We start from the raw sequence: 20,758 nt of genomic DNA, 5'->3' as shown, positions 1-20,758 counted from the left end.
CTAGGCGACTGTTTCACCACCCTCTTTGTAAAAAATTTCTGCCTTATCTCTATTCTAAATCTACTCTATTTCAGTGTAAAGCCATTTCTCCTTGTCCTAGTGCAACAGGCCCTACTAAAAATTTTGTCCTCATCTTTCTCATAAGCCCTCTTTAAGTACTGAAAGGCCACAATAAAGTTTCCCCAGAGCCTTCTCTTCTCCAGGCTGAACAACCCCAAATCTCTCAGCCTGTACTCGTAGGAGAGGATGATAAGCTTTCTTTGGCCTTCCTTTTCTGGCTGACATACCTGTAGAAACCCTTATTATTATTCTTTGCATCCCTTGCCAAGTTCAGCTCCAGCTGTGCCTTGGCCTTTCTGACCCCATCCCTACACAACCAGGCAGTGTCCCTGTATTCTTTCCAGGATACTTGTCCCTGCTTCCACTGCCTCTGCATCTCTTTCTTGCTCTTTAGTTTGACCAGCAGGTCGACTGATCCTTGCCCTTCTTTCCTGATTTCTTACACCTGGGGATCAAGAGCTCTTACACTGTGTGGAAAGCATCCTTTATGATCTGCCAGCTCTGTTCTGCTCCCTTGCCCCTGAGGGCAGTTTCCCAGGGTGTCCTACTGACTAACTCCTTGAAGAGCTAGAAGTTTGCTTTCCTAAAATTCAGGGTTCTGACTTTACTCTTCCCCTGACCTATATCCCTCAGGATTGCAAACTCCACCACTGCATGCTCACTGCAGCCCAGGCTGCCTCCAATCTTGACATCACCAATTAGCTCATTTGTGTTGGTGACCAACAGGTCCAGTAATGCATCCCCTCTGGTGGGGCTGTCTATTACCTGTCTTAAATTATCTTCAGTGCATTCCAGGAGTCTCCTGGATTGCTTACAGCTCACCATGCTACTTTGCCAGCAGATGTTGGGGTGGTTGAATTCCCCCAGCAGGAAAAGAGCCTGTGAGTGCAATGCCTCCTGTAGCTGGAGTAAGAAGGTCAATAGGTTCCCCTTGATTGGGTAACCTGTAGTGAACGCCAACCACAAGGCTCCCTATGGTGCCTTGATCTCTAATTCTTACCCGTAGACTTTCAACCTGCTTGTGGCTATTCCTCAGAGACTGCTCTTCACACTATCCATTTCTTGATGCCTCCACCCCTCCTTCCGCACCTGTCCCTTCTGAAGACACTGTAGCCATCAGTAGCCACACTCCAGTCATGGGATTCATCCCATCAAGTTTCAGTAATGGCAACTAGGTCATAGCTTTCTAGCTACATAGTGGTTTCCAATTCCTCCTGTTTGTTGCCCATGCTGCATGCACCGTTGTAGAGGCACTTGAGCTGTCGGCCGTGTTGCCTTCTTAGGGGAACATCTCTTAATTCCTTTGAGGTATTTCACTGGTGTTTCCCTCTTGGCTCCTCCTATCTCAGGAACCTTTGGCTCATCTTCATAAGACTTCAAGTGTGGTACAGTGTAGTCAGCACATCTCAGAGCGATAGGCTGTGGTGCCTTGCTAGCACCCCAGCCCTCTAACCTTGGCAGGTCATGCCATAACTTGTCACAGACAAGCCTGACATTGTCCCTCTCCCCTGTCAAGCCTAGTTTAAAGTCTGTCAATGAGCCCTGCTAGTTTGTGAGCAAAGGCCCCCTTCCCACTTTGAGAAAGGTGAATCCCATTTGACACCTAAATCTACTCTCTTTCAGTTTAAAAACATTACCCCCTTGTCCTACGGCTCCACACTCTGGTAAAGAGTCCCTTCTCCATCTTTCCTGTAGGCCCCTTTTAGATACTGGAAGGCTGCAATAAGGTGTCCCCAGAGTCTTCTCTTCTCCAGGCTGAACAACTCCAACTCTCTTAGCCTGTACTCACAGGAGAGATTGGGCCCATCTGTTTCTTCCAATGTGACTGCCTGCAACTGGAAGGAAAGAGGGAAAAATAACCTGTGCTCCAGATTCCCTTACCAGCCATCTCTTTTGATTGCCCTTGGACTACATGTGGCTTCATCGCCACCCACAAAGAGCAGTAACGGGACATATTCTGAGGGCCGTACCAGGCTAGGAAGTTTCCTAGTGATGTCCTTAACCTGGTCCCCAGGGAGGCAGTACCCTAAGAGGAGCGTCTGGCCAGCATATTGGACCTTCTGTTCCCCTCAGAAGGGAGTTGCCCAATGCTGTATATTACAGTGATCTATAAGCAACTACTATTTCAGTGATCAAGACACTGAAGGTAACCCAGCTCTGTTTTCAAGTAAGATTGATCTGCAAAAGGATTTAGAGACACCCAGGCTATTTCAAGGGAAATTTTCCAACTACACAGGCTGAAACTGGCCAGAGAATGAGATTGAAAATCTGAGCAACATCTTAGATCACTCAGATACACAGTGAGTTTAAAAATTAATCTATATTTCACAGGTTGCATGCATCAATAATCAAAACCCATTCAAGTTGTTTAACAATTCAATACAAACTTACAGCTTACCTGTAGTGAACAGCACAACCTTCAAAATGTTAGCTGAGATTAGAAAATACAAAGAAATGAAGAAAGGGTAATGTTAAAAAATTTTCATTACTGGTTACCAATGTAATTTAAATTGTCAACCTGAGCAAACAAATGTACATGTAACATCTAGAAATGAAATTTAAACAAAGTTGGTGAGGAATGAGTTGAGGGTGGTTTTGGGTATAGCCTACAGAATACTGGCTTAAAGTAGAAGCTTCAGCTGTGGCATCAGTTGCTGAAACACTTATGGAAACAAACTTTATCATGATGACACTAAATTTGGAAAAGAGGATGCAGAGGAAAGATGCTCAAGAATGAGCTTGTAAAAACCCATTATTTTCTTTCTAGATCTGTTTCTTATACTGCGGTCATCACTGTGGTATCTTGAGTGCTTTCCAGTAGTGCATTAAGCAACATGACAAACATCTGTCACATGTTTGTTCTCTCACCCTCTCCCCAGAGAGACAAGTGTGTGCAGTAGAGTGTCTTGATTTAATTTTTTTTAATTATTATAAATACACATGCACGTAACACACATTATTAAACATTCATGCTCAAGAGGAAAGGTCAGACAAATTTATCTTGCTCCGAGGATTAAAGCTGGTGAGCTCTGTGATGTTCCCATAGGAGTTTCTATCACACTCTTGCCCTAGATTGTTATCTCTTCACAGATACCAAATCAGTCTGGTCACAGGTGTCTGCAGTAGGCAGAAACCAAAAGTATGGATTCCCAACACCCTCATCCACTGTTCACACTTAAGTCCAAGGATTTTGTCAATAAAGATCAAATGGAATGAGATGGTAAGGTGTAAGGAAAACCCATGCTTTGTATAAGCACCATCTCATCCCAGTATTACTGCATTTGATACAGACTAAAATCAGGAGTTAATTCAGTTTCCAGATCACCGTCACAGAATCAGGGGGCACTGTGCAAGTTATGATAAAGAAGCTAGGAATCTAATGGATTAGAAAAGCCTGATTTAACCTGGAAAAAGTTCTTAGAATAATGGAGTAAAGACCTGGAAGTTACCAATATCCATACAGAGGCGACGTAACTGGGAAAACAATCTGGAAGCTTCAGATCAGTCAGACCCTAAACAACTGCAAATGGACAGTCCGTCCATCCAAGAACCATGAACAAACACATAAGTGGGAATCCCAAATTAATACTGCCAATGCCAGTGTAAGATTATACTATTTTGTATTGGGAGAGAAGCATGCGTGTTCATTAGTAGATAACTCTACCCCTGCCACCTCAGAGAAAAATGGACCTGATCTGCCTTATCCCAAGGAGACCTCCAGCATCAATGTTACTTCCTTCCCATGACTTCCACTCCTCTAGTGCTCCAAGAATTCTCAGGACAGTTAGAAAAAAAAACAAAACAAAACAGTGTTTCTCTAATGGAGGGTGATTCAGGTCATGTTGAGTGCCAAGAAGCTTAAGACTTCTCTTTGGGCCTCACTTATCAAAAGCATAGATGCAGAGATCTGTGCAGCAACGTCACATTGATAAATCCACCAGTGCTCCTTTCCATACTCCACAAGGGCTGGGCTGCTTCTGGTATCACACTAATACAATTCACATTTGGCACTGCTTTTAGCACTGAAATCTTCCAGTTACTTCCTCGCCCTTGTATCAGTCACAACAGTAGACATATCTGTAATTATTGCAATACTAGAGATTTCAGAACTGAATGTTCCAGCACTGAAACCTTTCTAGCTGCCTGTTATTCTCCTCCCACAATATTTTCCTTGAAGTTTCCTTGAAACTTGATCTTCAGGCCACCAGCCTTACTCTAGCATTACCAATTTCTTTACACAGATGTGAGCAGAACTGCTCCAGGCATAGAAAACTACTGCCCTTTCCCAGTGAAGGCTAGGGGCTGCTCTCCTGTCCACCTTCACTTCCCGCCTTAGACAGTTCAGTAAAGTCCACACAAACAAAAAAAAGAGGATTGGAGTTCAAAGAACTCCCATCAATACTTCATTCCATGTATCTGTTTCCCTAGCTTGCCTAGGGACTCACGCATCAACAAAAGCCATCCAGCAAAACCAGCCATGATAGCAAAACGTACCATGATGATGCAGAGCAACAACACTGATAAAGCTCTTCTGAAGTCCACCAAGAATACACTGCATACCAATATGTATTTTCATGGCATGTGTAAGACAGACAGGGCATACAGTCACAGCTAATATGCAACCCAGTTCAGGATCCTTACTTGAGAAAGAAGCTTAGGAGAGATCTAAAGGATTCCTTGAAACAAGTCTCAAGAAAAGGTTGTTCTTATAAACACAAATCTTTGTAGTCATAACAGGAAATCTTCCAAGAGTTTTCAAATGAGGCACCAGCTAGCAGTCAAACACTACTTTGAATAATTGTTTTTCTTTAGAACTTACCATTGGAAAAATCAAAGATCTTGAGTGCTTAAGTCAATCTAGGTTGCTTCATTTTATCTGGGGTAGCTTACTGTTCCATAGAAATTAAGCTAAACAGAAATCAAGCCATGGATGCAAATAGCAACATAAGGACTTAATGCATTTCAACTTATCCATCTTAAAAGGTAACTAATGTTAAGTTTACTCATATATTAAGTTCTCAAAGATCAAGTAAACTTTCTTTGTTCCAGTACACTCTGCAACAAAAAAGATTTAAACTGTCTGAGTACTATAGCCATTTTATTTTCAGCTTCTTTAGATACTAGGAGTACATGCAAAGCCCAGTGAAATCCCTGCATAGACTTGCATTGAACTCCACCACGCTTTGGCTCAAGTGTTTAATGATGTGTCAGGTTGGTACAAGGCAGCCAGCTACAGTCCCTGACAAACTTTACACCTGAGAATGTGCTTTTCAGCTGCTAGTACAGAACAATGCAGTCAGCAAGTCCTGCATCGACACAGCAGCTTTAGGACTGATGGTATGCAGAAATGCAAAGAGCAGGTTAACATAAAAGGACTTTATTTTTCCTGTCAGATAAAGAGAAAATATATGTAAAATATTTGGACATTTGGGGAAAGGGCAAACATTGAGAATTAATTCAAACTGTTGATGGTTTATTTTCTATTGAATCTTGTGGTCAAAATTGTTTTCGTTTGCTACAAGAAAGAATCCATCATTTTTTCCAAAGCACCACCCAGAATCTGCCACTGGTGATGTTCTAACATCCCCAGTGCCTATACAAATAGAGAGGTCAGCTGAGATTTGTAAACTAGAGATCATAAGTTTTAAGGAATTTGTTTATTCAGCCTAGAGTCTCCAAATTGTGTACAATGCCAAAATTAAAAAGTCCTTTCACTGTTCTGTATCAGATTACAATAAAATCTCTCCAACTTTTTGGATGTTCAGATGAGAAAGCAAATTGTAATTCCTTTATAAGCAACCTATTTGTCAGCACATGCAGTTTAATTATAATTAAGTACCTCCAGCAGTTATAATGAATAGACAAAATCAAAATGTTGTTTTAATACTTGTATAAACCTGCGTTTAGTGTGAACTAAAAAAGCTGCCTGAATTACACTGAAGAGTATTGGTCTAATATTTGCATTTTTAGCTGTACTGTTCAAATACAAACCGTTTCCAAAGACTTTAACAGATTGACCAAATTAAGGGAATTTTCATGGGAATGACAAGAGGCAGATCTCTTCCTGATGAAAAGGTCACCAAGTTCCAAGTCCCTGTACAAAGTGTGGAGCACAGGAACCATGCAAAAGATCTCTAGACTCTTTTTAGTATCAGCAAAACAACATATTTTAACTCATCTCATTCTTGAAAAAGGGCTGAACTACATCTGCTGAAATTTTCCAGAGTAATTCAGCATGCAACAACCAACCAGCATGGGGGAAAAAAAAAAACAAAACCAAAAAAGGCAAATGATTAAAATATGATAAAGTTGCAAGAAGTTTACAGAAAGTTTTATAGTGATAGTACAAAATATTAATAACATTTGACAAATAAAATATCTGATTGTTTAAAATAACCATATCTAAAAATATTTCCAAATGCAGTATATCAGAATTAAAAGCTATTAGAAATCTGATAACATTTTATGTCCTGCAAAGGGAGTAAGCACTGAGATGACATCTTTAGAGTATATTTGAACTTTGCTGCCTTCACTCATAGGTAGCTCGAAGATGCATAAAGCATTTCAACAGGCTAAATATTTTAAGTAAACTATATGACTAAGATTGCATGTACTTTTTTATTAAAAAGATATAGATGAATGTGCAACTGGAACGCATAATTGTAGAGCTGACCAAGTATGTGTGAATTTAAGAGGGTCCTTCAGCTGCCAGTGTCCTCCAGGCTATCAGAAACGAGGGGACCAATGTGTTGGTAAGTATTGCTTTCAACTAAATATTCTTTCGTTACCTACAGTTGCAATCTTTATATTGATTATAAAGTGTATAGGTACGTGTACTGTAAAATAGCTATATAACTTTGAAATGAAATGGAATAATCACTTCATCACGATAAGTAATCACTAAAACATGGAACTAGAAACAACGTTTTAAGTATAATCAACACTTGGGGTTGAACTTCACAAGATTAATTTTCCTAATAGTTATCATTGTGTTTATTATTTGTACTGGGGTATTGGCTAGTGTTCCAGATATAGCCATAAGTCTACTAGAGCGGCAAACTAAAGCACGTCTTTCCACTGACCTCAGTGAGACTTGCCTCCAGATCTGTAGGACAAAGCACTACCTTCACACAGACCTAATCCCTGCTCTGCAGGGCCCCCTTGCACATTTTGTTTCAGTACTCAGTTTTATGAGTATAAATGAAAGACATGGAAACTCTGAATGCAGGTATAGGATATTTGCAACTTATAAACCACTATGCTTTATTCTTTGTGCCAGAATAAACTATCAGCACCCTTGGGACCTATACAAGTATAGCATTAAATTAAATCCAAGTGCAGTGTAAACACTGCATCTTTCCTATTCCATCCTCATTTGGGGAAGTTATGCAAAAGTGCCATTACTATGTTTCTTCAGTCCTCCTTTAGCCTTTAACACCTCTTCAATCATGATTTCTATGGATGAATTGCTTTTATAGGCACTCCAACCTTAAGCTTTATGTTTGTCAGAGATAATAAAAACAACTATGAAACAAGAGAGTCAAATATCACCTCATGATGTATATATTTAAGACCATCTCTTTTAAGACACAAGACTGGTTTTATGCAGCCTAGAAGAAACACTTCTTTTTGTCCTCAGCAGAATAGGAATAACAGAACTTCAGATTCTCCCCTTTTTCTTTGTGTTAGGTATCCTGTATTTGAAAATGTTTAAGAATTTTTTAATTTTTCTTTTTAATCTCTTTCAAAGAGCCTTGAAAAGGCTATAGATAGTCACTGCCTAACAAGAGCTGCAGGAAGGAAACTGGGGAAGTTTCAGTACACATCTAGACTAACTTAAATTTCCAGGCATGACTCTTTCTTTTGGGTTCTGAGCCAAAGGCTGTAGAAATCAACCCAAAAGTTTTTATCTCTTTTCTAAGAAATGTGGATCAGGCCCTGAACTGTCAAATTGGTGTAAACACAGATGTATCTGATTTTTCTCAGTTTTCTGTGCAAGTGTAGGATGAATAGTTTGGAATGTAGGTAGACGAATAGTTTTGATAGGTCATTGATTTTTATTTTTTTTTAATAACTGGGGTTTATCTAGATTTTTGAGAGCAGGTAAGGTATATTACTGCTATGCAATAGCACTTTTAATGTCAAGAGTCATGGTACTAACTCTAAGGGGACACATTATAGCACTCAGGAGGAGGAGAGTGATACAGCCTCATATCTACATGTGAATACATTTATGCATCTAAATCTATACATGAAGATGTCTGTAAAGTGAAATTTCCCTTCTCCTATTTAGGTCAACACCAAGAATAACACCTGTGTTACATATTACACACTGACCTAAATTATAAGTACAACCCTACACTTAGTACGGTCAGCATTTCAGAATAAAGCCTGTCTTTGGGGATTTTATAACAACTTAGCCAGAAAATGTTCTTGGGGCCAGATCTTGATAGAGGTTCTCCATATGGGAGGAAATGTTTCTCGAATTTGAAAGAAATTTTTCCAGACTATTTTGGCTTCAAGGTAGAGGGAGAAAAGGACTCATTTCTAACAATTGATAGATTTTAATCTAAATTCACTAATCATTTCTGTCTTTTTTATATATTTTTTTTTTAATTTGCTTGTTCACATATTGCAAAATAAGTCTTTTCTGAAACATGGGACTGCAGATAGAATGAATTGTTTTCCAGCATTACTTCAAACAGAAGATTTGGCCAAATTGATTAAATGATGCTTAGCTCTTAGATCTGCATAGAGCTGATGTGCCTAATACCACAAGGAAAACTGCTGAATTAGAATTGAATCCTGGAAGCATTTATTTGCATAAATGCAGTGCCTAAGCAGCAGAGCATTGCTCATATGCTTATATTGTATAATCAGATCTTTAAACAGCAATTTGTAAGAGCTTAGTCCTGTAAAAGTCGAGGATGGAAGAGATCTACCATGCCTCCTAATTTATTCCATTTCTGCTTCCAAATTTCTCTCTGCAACGAAAGAGTTACAGCAACAATTGCTGCTGTACGGATAGCCAGGAATTTTCCAGCGTAAGCCTTTTCATTCAGAACCATCCAAAACACTCCAATTCTAAGTTTAGTCCCAAACAGTGACTGTAAATTTGACAAAGAAAGGGTTAACTTCTAAAGATTATTTTTTCACTTGATAATAAAACAAACACTTTCCTCATTATAAAAAAAGTCTTGGCCTCTTTTTAAACACATCTATGGTGGAAACAGCTGGAGGTAGGAAACTCAAGATCTGGCATGGATATGGGAAGTGCCTTTCTTTGTTCTAGTGAAAACTGGTCTTATTTGTCTGAGCGTTGAGCCTTTTGAAATCTCACATTGTGTACATGTACAGAACATGGCATGAATTTCTTCACCAAGCTCAAGCAGGCCACAACTAGAGACGGCTGCTGCACATACATGCACAATCACCACTGTGGCATAATAAAATGTTTCTCAGATAAAAAGAGAGGCAGTATCTCCTCCAGAATGCAAGGAAACCTTTTTTAAAAGGAAGAGAGAAAGAATGGGCTGTTGCACATTTTGTATGGTTTGCAGGTGAAAACCCTGCTCCAATGCACATTAGGAATGCTGGAACTTGGAAAGGCAGCCTGCACCACCTCAGACCCAGGGCTAATCTGCAGAGAGAGTCTGGGCAAAGTTAATGCTACCTGAGGTAGCACCAGCTTCAGCCAATCCGATCACCTTGCTCGGTACCAGAGAGCACAGCCAGAAGGTGCTGGTGCTGCTGTACAGAAAGCCATGCAGAAGGAGCAGGGAGGAGAACAGGAGAAATGGTAGGCCCTTGGGGGAGCAAGCCTGTTTCTGGGGGATCCCTCCAGAAACACAACCACCTATCCCCTTTTCAGGCCCATTAATTTGCTATCCTCGCCATTCCCCTGTACTGGCACAGAAAACAGACTTTTTCTAATGGAGATGAAAAGATTTAGTACATGCTCAGTGTGCTGTGTGTGAATTTTTGGGAAAAAGAGCTACAAGCCACATTCACTGTGTGGTTGGCATTATGTCTGATCAGGAGAAATCTTGGTTGAAAAACTAGAACAAAACATCCTAGGTTCTACCTATATAATGTAACTAAGTATTTTGGAAGTGAATAAAAAATGAAGTTGGAATGTGTATTGATCTTAGTAGCTGGAAGACAATCAGCATAAAACAGATTTTACAGAAGTCACTGAAAGAAAAAAACCACACGTGTAAAATAGTGTTCCCATTAATATCCATGGAAGAAGTACCTAGCTCACATAAGCCGTTTTTCAGCTTTTAATCAAGTGCAATTAACTTTATCGTTTCTTTGGACACAAGACAGCAACAGTGAACTGCCATGATTCCATTTGAACTATTTTCTCTTTTTTGTAACTCAGACATCGACGAATGCACCCTGCCTCCGTATTGTCACCATCGGTGCGTCAACACTCCTGGTTCCTATTATTGCCAGTGCAATGCTGGTTTCCAGTTAGCATCCAACAACCACACCTGTGTAGGTAAGAACTTCACTGCATGTACTTACACATGAGCTTGCTTGGGAGAGAGGCAAATATTGACACATGACTTGCCACACTTGAAATTTAAGTATCTTCATCCCAACTTAAAGGAAATAAATACCAACCCGTAAGACCTACCAGTTGCTATATTGAGAGACTCTCCTGCAAGGGATCTGAGAAGCAGAAGAGGCTTAAAGAGAAAATTAGAGCCTTACTGAAAACCTGTTATTTTGTTGGCATAGCAGGTTTCTGAGGGGCATCTAGTTTGGTAACTAGAAGCCTGGAGGTTTATATTAATTATTTAATAAGCTTAGATTTAATTATTGTTTCTGTTCTGGTGGATAGCTTTGCATTATCATTGGCTTTTATTGCCAGTTCATGCAACACAAAGGCTGGAACTGGAGACCGGAGGAAGCAATACTATACCTCTGCAGTTAAGTGTAATTATCCTCAGCATGTGATAAATGTAGTGATGAAAGAAAGTCACTAAGGAAGACTAAGCCTTTAGAAGCGATCCTCCCTTTAGAAGTTAAACACTAAGGGAAGCCTTGCAGTAAAACTTTAAGGCTGCTGCTAAGTTAGAAATCAGAAGATCTGTTCCAGAAGAATTAGAGCAATAATAACATAATAGCATAACTTCAGCTATGTCTGCTGAAGTGCAGAGAGAATTGCCATTAAAAAAAAAATAAAATTAAAATCAAGAGATGGGTGATGGAGATGGTCAGAAGTTCTTTATGGCTATAATATATAGCTGTATATAATATAGGTTTTATATATAGAAAAATAAGACTAGGTTTTCCAGCTTCTACCATTAATTCCAAGCATTGCCATATCTTATCAAGTATCCTGACACACTGCAGAGCACTGAAATGACAAAGGCGTTTCTTGGTTCTCACCAGGTGATAGGATAAAAAAATTGCACATGAGCACAACATAACCACGTGACAAATTGTTAGTTATTTGACCCTTTCCATGGCTCAAATGCAAGGTGTATTCTTTCAATTACACTTACAAATCCATATGACAGCTCCAAGTTTGCCAGGTGCTTCACCAGAACACCCCTTTCTCTGACTCTTGTTGGCCTCCCAGCCTAATAAGACATACTTAGGTAAAGTAAATCTTAAGAAGAAAATTTGTAAATTAACGGTTGCTGCATCAAGGCAGACTTTCACATCTACAACAGTCATCTGGCAGAAGTGACACTTGACAGCTGTACCAATTACATTTGCATTACAAATTTTGCATATATTGAAAGTGGGTCAGTATTTCTTGGAAGGAAAACAAACAGAATTGTGGTATTGGCTAGCTTATTTATCCCTGCTGGTAGCATCGTCATGATGTACGTTCTTTGCACTGTTGCCAGAAATTAAGTAAAAGGAGGAAAAAAAGGTCTGTACTCAGTTTTCCCCTATTACCATTCATTTTCAGGACTAGGAGGTTCATCACAGAGAGAGAATTAATATCTTCCTCATTGGTTTAGTTTTTGTGAATGCCTAATCTTAGTCATCTTTGTCAGTTTTTAGTTCTATCTGTATATGACTGAGTGTTGCTGACATTTATAAGCATTTGCAAAAGCCATGAACTCAAGATATTTTTTTCCAAATGCAGCTCTTTACTAATGGTTGTATCTGACAAACACAAATATGAATGGAATACATGCAGGGCAGGAATACAAGGGAAAATGCACTAAAATCTACAGAGTGAATGACAGAGGAGCAGCAGTTAGTCAACAGCCTGTGAAAAAACAAGTGTTCTAGATTCCAGAAGTGATTACAGTTATATAAACCTCCCATTAAAAATTGCTTCGCTTCTCATACCACAGTGTTCTCACATATGTTCTTAGGATGGGCACATCATGGAAAAATCTAGCATAGAAACATACCTTCCCCCAATATGGTCTAGGCCTTAGAGCGTTGCAAAACTCTACTGGCCTCAAAGGCTCATGTTATAATTGTAATGGAATTTAAAAGAACAAATTTTAGGAGTAATAAATAGTTCAAATAAATCTTAACCACTGCATGCTGAGAGGTCTTATCAGTATGTGTTCCTTATATCAATTATTTATAGAGACTTGGCATTTCATACCTGAAAAAAGACGCTGGAATGTGCAGTTTGATAGCCACACTAAACATTTTTGGAAGAATTCATCACACATTAGAATAACTCTCATTCCTGGAAAAATACTCTTTTTCTACATGGAACGTAAAGCATAGATCTGACATTGTTCCAGTGACTGCAGATCTATATTGATACAGTCAACTGAGCTTCTGCTAAGCAATAGACCCAGACTAAGGACTAATCCACTTAATCGGCCTAATTACTAGCTACACAAGATAAAAATCTGTAATTTTTCCTTTCAGACATAAACGAATGTGATGCCAATAACCCATGTGCACAACAGTGTTACAATATACTGGGTTCTTTCATCTGTCAGTGTAATCCAGGATTTGAGTTAAGCAGTGACAGAATCAACTGTGAAGGTAAGCATTTATTTTTTTTTGTCTTGGAAGACTGCTTTCTTTTCTTTTTTTTTTTTAAATTATTTTCCCAGAAGTCCTTCTGTGAACTAAGGGATATAATTCAAGTGGAGCCACACTGTGGGTACAATTTGTACCCAAAACCCTCAAGACGTTATTTTTTTTATGTTGCAAAGTGCTGATACACACATTAGTAGCTGCAGCTGCATTCAGGTACATGTAGATGTGTCTCTCTCTTTAATAGTAAATGCAAAACAGGACAGACATTGCTACATTTCAGATCACAGCTGGGAAGAATAAGGCTTCTGAATACTTATTTCACAAACTCACTTGAATTGTGTGTGGTCTAATGCTGATGACCATTAAATGAATCAGAAAGGAATGCAAACCAAAAACAAGTGTAATTTTGTGTGGTGTTAGGCTCCTCTGAAAATAAAACATCAAATTTTTGATTTTAAGGAAGCGACAATTGTGCTTTTGAGGGGCTTTCAAGCCTGTGTATACAAACAGCACGTCTCCTGATGATTATACAATCAACACTTTATTTCCTCTGCCAGAGTCTCCACAGGGGTCCTCTAATCTCCTTTTGGACACATAATGATCTCACCCTTAAAGCCCATATCCTTTCTACCACTCTTTGAGCCAAAGACATCTTTTTGGTTTACCACTGCCCTTCTAAACAAGCCAGCAAAGCTATTACAGATGCTCCCTCCCCAAGCTTCTTAAGTTAATCCTACTTGCAAGTGAACAGAACAGGGAGCAGCAAGTATGCAGCCTCCAAGGACAACCCTGACATCAAATCAAGAACTAAGCCCAAGCCTCAGAGGTAGTAGGAGGGAGCTATGCTGTTCTCCAAGACATTCCCTAGTTTTGATAGGTTTCATTTAATTTCTGGTTAATGGCATATATTGTTAAATTCTATTTCATGCTCCACTTCTCTGGCAAGGGATTGATGGTTACACAAGAATAAAAAAAGCAAAAGAGAAGGGTATACACTGAACATTATTTGAAGATAAAAAAAAAAAAAAAAAAAGGCCTTCTCCTCTTTCCTATGGAGCTACTCCATTACAATAGGGCATAAGCACAAAGACAAATTTTTGCCTTACTAACTAATCTCATGTGTGGTTTTTTGTGAAAATAATCACATTTAGGAATACTAAAAGTATAAATTCATTCAAGAGATGTTTTCCCAAACCTGTTCTGAAGTCCGATTTAGGTTTTGCTTCCTCAAATCCAAAATTCTCATTTTGGAAGATTATTGATAAACCACAAGTAGAACTAGCCTTTCTGTTTGCAACTTTGAGGCTTTAAGAGGTACATTTCAGTTTTTTGATAACTTATTCTTTTTAGACAGATTTTGGGGTTTTTTTCCTGTTAGAACCAGCATTTATTTAGCTATTATGTTTAGTTCTCTAACAAGGTAGATGTTAAAAAATAATAACTTTAAGCTCTTTGGTTCTCTGCAGACACTGATGAATGCAGAACCTCAAGTTATATATGTCAGTATCAGTGTGTCAATGAACCAGGAAAATTCTCATGTGTCTGCCCTGAAGGATATCAGGTAGTAGGAGGCAGAACATGTCAAGGTAAGTGCCCTCACCTTAGCAGTCTCAATACTGCATCATTAATAACACCATTTCAAGCAAGACTAAAAATGCATGCTGTCTAAATGTTTATATTTCATGACAGGATTACCATTATGTTAGCAAAAGATATGTTGGTAAAGCATTTGATGATTAATCGCATCTTTTATATTAATTATTATTTGAATCCTTCAGCTCAAACTCTTAAGTCCTTCAGATTCCTAGGACAAAATTTCAGTTTTTGCAGCCCTCAGGTAAAACTTGTCTTAGATGTCTAGGTAGCGAGTCTAAGTTTCAGAGATAAATATCTCTGAAAAAAAAGATCAGGCTGTTTTTTGCAGATGCTAAACATGGCTTTATATCATGTTTCATTTTATAGAGGTTCCTAAGTCCAACCACAGTAGAAAAGAAAGATATGCTTCTTCTGATAACAGGAGAAAAAAATGCAGGACTTGAGCATCTATATAATTTGTGTTAAGAAAATAAATGTTCTGGTCAGATGCCATTGGATGCCAGAATTTTAAAGTTTGTGGGTTTTACTCACTGGTGTTAAATGTCTCTGCATCTTATTAGATAATATTGCAGAACAACATATTAAGTGCAAGAACCATTGCTTATGTAATCCAGAAACTGGTGTAACAGTCATTATTTTTAGAAATAAATAGGAGTGCTAATTTCTGGCAGAAGACATGAGGAAATAACTCAATTTTTGTTAATACTTTTTCTAAGATTCAGATTAATTTCTTTCCCTTCTTAAGAACAGCAGCTGATCCTGAACATTGTGGGGTAGTTAGTTAGACCATCTAAAAAAAAAAAAAACAAAACCTGTTTGTGCCTTTCAAGAGATTATATTTGAATAAACCCTTTCTGTGACCCTGTTAATATCAGGAGACCATATAGGTACACAGTAATGGGGTTCTGGCACTGGCAGGATAGTAGAGCATTAATACAGCATAAGTCTGACAGTCCTCCCCTCCCCTCAGGGTTATTTTCCCAGGCAAAAAAAAAAAAAAAGGAAGCTCTGCTTTGCACAATAAACAAATTTTCATTATTCCTTTCAAACCTATTTTAGTTAAAATGTAGAAATTAAGTAAGCATTTTAGTTAGACCATGAAACTCAGGCAATTGAAAATGAGAACCTGCAAAAGGCAGGAAATCACAATTCTTCGTCAAAACCCTTTCCCTCTGTCAACAAGATATCTTCTGCTACAAAATCTTTGCTAATTAGAAACTTTCCAGTATTTCTACAGTTGTATTAAGTATGATTAATATGTATCTTTAGTCAACTGAAAAAATATTTAGACTTAATTAACACGCAATCAACAAATTTATTGCATTTTTGCATAGAGAAATCCTTTATAGCCAGGCCCCAGAAAAGCAGGTAAAGGACATGGAAACCTGTTGAGTTTCAACAGACAAGGAGGTGGCTTTTTGTTGTTGTTGTTCTGAAGGCATTGTGTTTGTTTTTGTAGCGAACTCATTTCCATCTGCTTTGACACAGTCCCTTTTCCTTCCTCCTAGATATAAATGAGTGTGAGACTACTAATGAATGCAGAGAGGATGAAATTTGCTGGAATTACCATGGAGGATTTCGTTGTTACCCAAGAAATCCTTGTCAAGAGCCCTATGTCCTTACATCTGAGAAGTAAGAGAATAGTCTTTTCTTTTTCTTTTTTTTAGGATCATCCTCAACAACAGAAAGCAAGTACCATTTGTTTGCAGCTATCACAGTTTCATCCACTTTTGTTTTTCAGCCGCTGTGTCTGCCCTGTTTCAAACGCCATTTGCCGAGAACTGCCTTACTCTGTTGTGTACAAATACATGAGCATCCGTTCAGACAGAACAGTGCCCTCTGATATCTTCCAGATTCAGGCAACCACTATTTACCCTAATACTATTAACACATTCCGGATCAAGTCTGGAAATGAAAATGGAGAATTTTACCTGAGAGTGAGTACTGGTGGGAGTTGAACCCTGGGCAAGATATAAAAAATGCTGGTACTACCAAGGTGTTCTAATGCCTTGCCATTTTGACAAAACCATCAAAAGTTCCCACAAGAGTATCACAGCATCCCCAAGTTTATCAACTTTTTAATACTTTCTTATTAAACGTGCTTGGGTTCCAAGCTTTTACTTGGAAGTAAAAGCCTTTTACTTCTCTACCTGAAAACTCTAAACTGAGAATCAAACTATTTCTTTCAATGAAAGAACACTACAACACTAGTAGCAATCATGAATATTTAGCAATCCTGTGACACTTATGTCAGATTCAAATGAGATACCTCTATGCTTTTCACTCTCTGTACCAACACCCCATATACATGGACTTAGGAGAGCATTATAGAAAGATTCCTTGTACAATTACTGCTATTAAATTTCTCATTTTTGTGAAAAAGTAAAGAATAATAGCTTGGGCTGGAGCACGCATTTCTAAAGTGCTAAGTTCAGGCCAACTTGCAAAGGTTTTATGTTGAGACATACTTAAACCTTAATTTTCCTAAAGAGATGCAAGTATTTCAGAAAACCACAAAAGTTCAAATGACTTACGATAGCAGTATTTCCTGTTGGTATAATTAATTGAAGTAGATACACATGAATGAAAGTGTCTGTAACATCTGCTTTTTAAGATTTTTTTTTTTTGGAAGAAATCCAATTTTCTTGGACACTTGTAATATTTAAATTCCTGGGAAATCCTTTTGCTTCATATGTGGCTTTACACTCAGTAAAACAGAATCAGCACAAAAAACTTTAAATCAGAAATATATTAATTGGAAAGTTTTCATTTTTGTTTATTTTTCTTCAAATTTGAAGATTAGGAGGGTTTGATAATACATCCAAAAAGCGTACCAAGATATGGCATTGCCTATTTACACCATGTTTCTCCAAGATGGGAACAAGGAACTACTCATCTGCATCTGATTTGTTCTGGTATAACCTAAAATCCAGTGCTTTCCCCTGGATTCACATCAAAAATCCACACCTACCACCAAAACACAAACTGTTGTTTGCATAAAAGAACAAGATCACTCCAGCTCTAGTTTGGGTTAGATCCCAACCTCGTCTTCAGACTGATTTTCTTTGGACTAACAATTCCAGTTTTCTGTTGCCTCCCAACAAGGAATCACAGGCCTTAAGTAAGGAAGCACGTGTTTATTCCTACCAAGAGACTGCAGTAAACAAAGGCTTACTTAGAAGTTATTCCTATTGTTTTAGTACAAGTCTGAGCTGGGTCTCAGACAGAGCAGATGGATTGGATTCATCTGTATACCCTACTCATTTGACGTGGTGAGAAAATATTTGTAGTAGGTGAAGGGAGGGATGGACTTTACCTTTTTATTATCATCTGGAAATTATGAAGCTGTTTAACAAACTAGCAGCATGCCACAGAAAAGGCCCATCAGTGTTCCCCAGCAGCATGATCCCAGACCAGGAAAAGAACTTCAGAGCAGTACAAGAGGGGGATGGCAATGGGCACACCACTTGCAAAAATTCCCTGTGTTTACAACGGGGAGCACAACTTCTTCTGGAGTATGAGCCATGAGATAGAGTTTCCCTCCACTGAACAAGCTACATCACTGTTAAAGACATTAGGTATTCCTTCTTTTACTTATTCTCTATATATTTTAAAAGCTGATAGATGGGGATAAAAAACAAAGGCCATCCTGGGATAGATTACCACTTTTTATGTCCTTTAGGAGAGTCAACATAACCGGGAACAGATTTTGCGGTGCAGTTTATTCCTCTGAGCCCTAGTCAGGTAAAGTTTCCCCTGCAGCAAAGCCAGGTGTGAGATTAGTCATGGCCATTTAAAAATGTTAAAAGAATACTTGCATTGTGTATCTCTGTGCTGAGGCAGAGCATTTTTACAGTGTGGTAACACACAAGCACTCTCTTGATGCAACTAGGGAATCATTTTAGATTTGACTGAATTAAACTTTTTTTGTTGTTGTTCTTTCAGCAAACAAGCGCCGTAAGTGCAATGCTTGTACTGGTGAAATCACTATCAGGACCAAGAGAACACATTGTGGATCTGGAGATGCTAACAGTCAACAGTTTGAATTATCGTACAAGCTCGGTGTTAAGATTAACAATAATAGTGGGACCTTACGCATTTTAGTGGTTTTCGATACCCCTTCACTGGCACTTAAAGCAGCCAAAGAATATTATCTTAAAGAAAGCACTTACTATTTTATTTATAGATTTTGCTCTCTCTTTTTTTTTTTTTAAGATTTGTTTAGTAAGTTGATATCTTTAATCCACACATTACACCTGTAATTCAAAATTAGTAGATGTGTTCCATAGTATAACATGGGCATTGTCACTTTCTGTATAAAGATTTAAATCTTTTTTTATTACCTTTCTTGGACTAGATACATACTACGCTTTTGTATGAGAACTGTATGTTTATACTATCCTGTAAAACTTCACACACCCTTCCTAGCCAACTAGGTCATGCAATTAAAAGATGATCTTCTGTGTTGTTTTTATTTTAAATTCTAATGCAGCTACACTCACAAAAAGAAAAAAAAATAGTATAAATTATACACAGTAATGGTTATCTGATAAGCTAAAATATACTTCTTTTAACTACTTTGTAACAAAAGATAACAGTCAATAAAAATCTATTTCTGTAGACATTTATGTACCATCAGTTGATTTTTCTAATCTGGGTTGGAGGCAAAGTTCCATTGTGAAAAATGTTTTGCATTGGATTTTTATATGCAGATTGTGTTAACCATACCATGGAATAACATTCTCTTCTCTCCAAGAAAAATAGACCATAGGAAGAAAATTTCTCCAACTATGAAAGAAACTCCAAATGGGAAAATCACTGTGCAGGGCACATATGTCTCTGCTTTCTCCCGAGAACACTGTCGGTAGTTACTAGTTAGAGGGATACAACATCTTCAGACAGAAGTTAACATGTTATTTTTCCCGAAATATTATGTTATATACTAAGAATTGAGTGCATTTGCTTATTAAGTTGTATCATTTTTAGGCACTCGGTCCTATTCCTGTTCTTACAACTCAGATGTATCATGTACAGTGTTCATAAAATTTATTTCTAATTCAAGAACTAATAACATCTTTTGTAATATGTAAAATCTTATTTCTTGTTTAGAATGTAGTAGTTAATCTTTTGATGTACAAAATTTTTAATAAAGATCTCTTACCATATTGTATTTAGTCTTTTTTCAGGTAGTTTATTAGCCACTTTAGATGGTCAAATTGTCAGCTACTGTGGGACTAGCACATCGAGTTCTGTAGAGTCAGAATGACCCAGATCTCAGTCCATACAGTATTAGTTCATGGAAGACTGAAACATAATTCCTTTGTAGAAAGACAAATGTATTACCTACTGAGTTTTAGTTTTTACTGACCGTTCAAAAAGAAAAAATATACCAATATATGCACAGTGCTAGTTAGTTGCTGATTCACAGGAAGGAGCCTCTTTCCTACTTAAAATTCATTTTCTATAGAAAATATTTGTGAATAGTGAATACATTAGTCACAAAAAAAACCCTCTTGTGGTGCAGACCAACAGATTAATATTTATTGAGTATATTGAGTATTGTCAGTCACCCTCAGTGATTGCTTTCAACGGATGTGCTCAAAGAGAAGCAATGAGCATGGCTGCAGAACTTGGCATCCAGAGGTTCTGCATGGCAAGACAGCAAAAATTCACTCCAGAATATAACTTAGAATAGGCCACAACCGCTCTGGTTTAGGGTGACACATCCCCCACACTCAGACAAATTGCAGAGCAAGACCCCATTATCCAATGATCGTTCCTTCAGGCAGTCATTTGTGGCTTTAAACAAATACTTCATCTGCCAAAAGGGTCAGAGCACATGGTTGTGGCGTAGGCCAAAATACTGCTGGCACTTGGTCACATTTTCTTTGCCTGGGGCCCCAGAGCTGTGGGGTGAGACCCCAGGTAGCCATCATCCCTCTCTGCAGAGAGGAGCTCACCAATACAAACCCAGTTGCTTTGTAGAGGGATTTAATTGCTGTTTTCCATGGTGAAAACTGATATAGAGAGTTTGGCTCCTTCCTCTCCCCAGAGGGATTCCTCCCCGTTCATCGTCACCACAAATCCACTTGGTCTGAAAGGCAGCTCCTCATCCCACACA

The 20,758-nt window shown here is 38.3% G+C and overlaps 1 protein-coding gene across 2 annotated transcripts in view; it reads left to right on the top strand.

Annotated features, from left to right (window-relative positions):
- The window catches only part of EFEMP1 (EGF containing fibulin extracellular matrix protein 1), a 52,585-nt gene extending 32,780 nt beyond the window's left edge, over positions 1-19,805 (top strand). Inside the window, exons 6-12 of one of the 2 annotated variants that reach the window (XM_074150452.1) lie at positions 6,690-6,812; positions 10,445-10,564; positions 12,925-13,044; positions 14,508-14,627; positions 16,146-16,269; positions 16,379-16,574; positions 18,583-19,805. In XM_074150452.1, coding sequence (XP_074006553.1) covers positions 6,690-6,812; positions 10,445-10,564; positions 12,925-13,044; positions 14,508-14,627; positions 16,146-16,269; positions 16,379-16,574; positions 18,583-18,741 — 962 coding nt within the window. In that variant the 3' untranslated portion in view covers positions 18,742-19,805. The remainder of the gene's footprint in view (positions 1-6,689; positions 6,813-10,444; positions 10,565-12,924; positions 13,045-14,507; positions 14,628-16,145; positions 16,270-16,378; positions 16,575-18,582) is intronic. The other variant, XM_074150453.1, reaches the window with a different exon arrangement.
- The last annotated feature ends 953 nt before the right edge of the window (positions 19,806-20,758 follow it).

The sequence above is a fragment of the Numenius arquata genome, chromosome 7 (assembly GCF_964106895.1).
Source record: "Numenius arquata chromosome 7, bNumArq3.hap1.1, whole genome shotgun sequence".
Classification (NCBI taxonomy): Eukaryota; Metazoa; Chordata; class Aves; order Charadriiformes; family Scolopacidae; genus Numenius; species Numenius arquata.
This window is presented reverse-complemented; position numbering and strand designations above follow the sequence as displayed.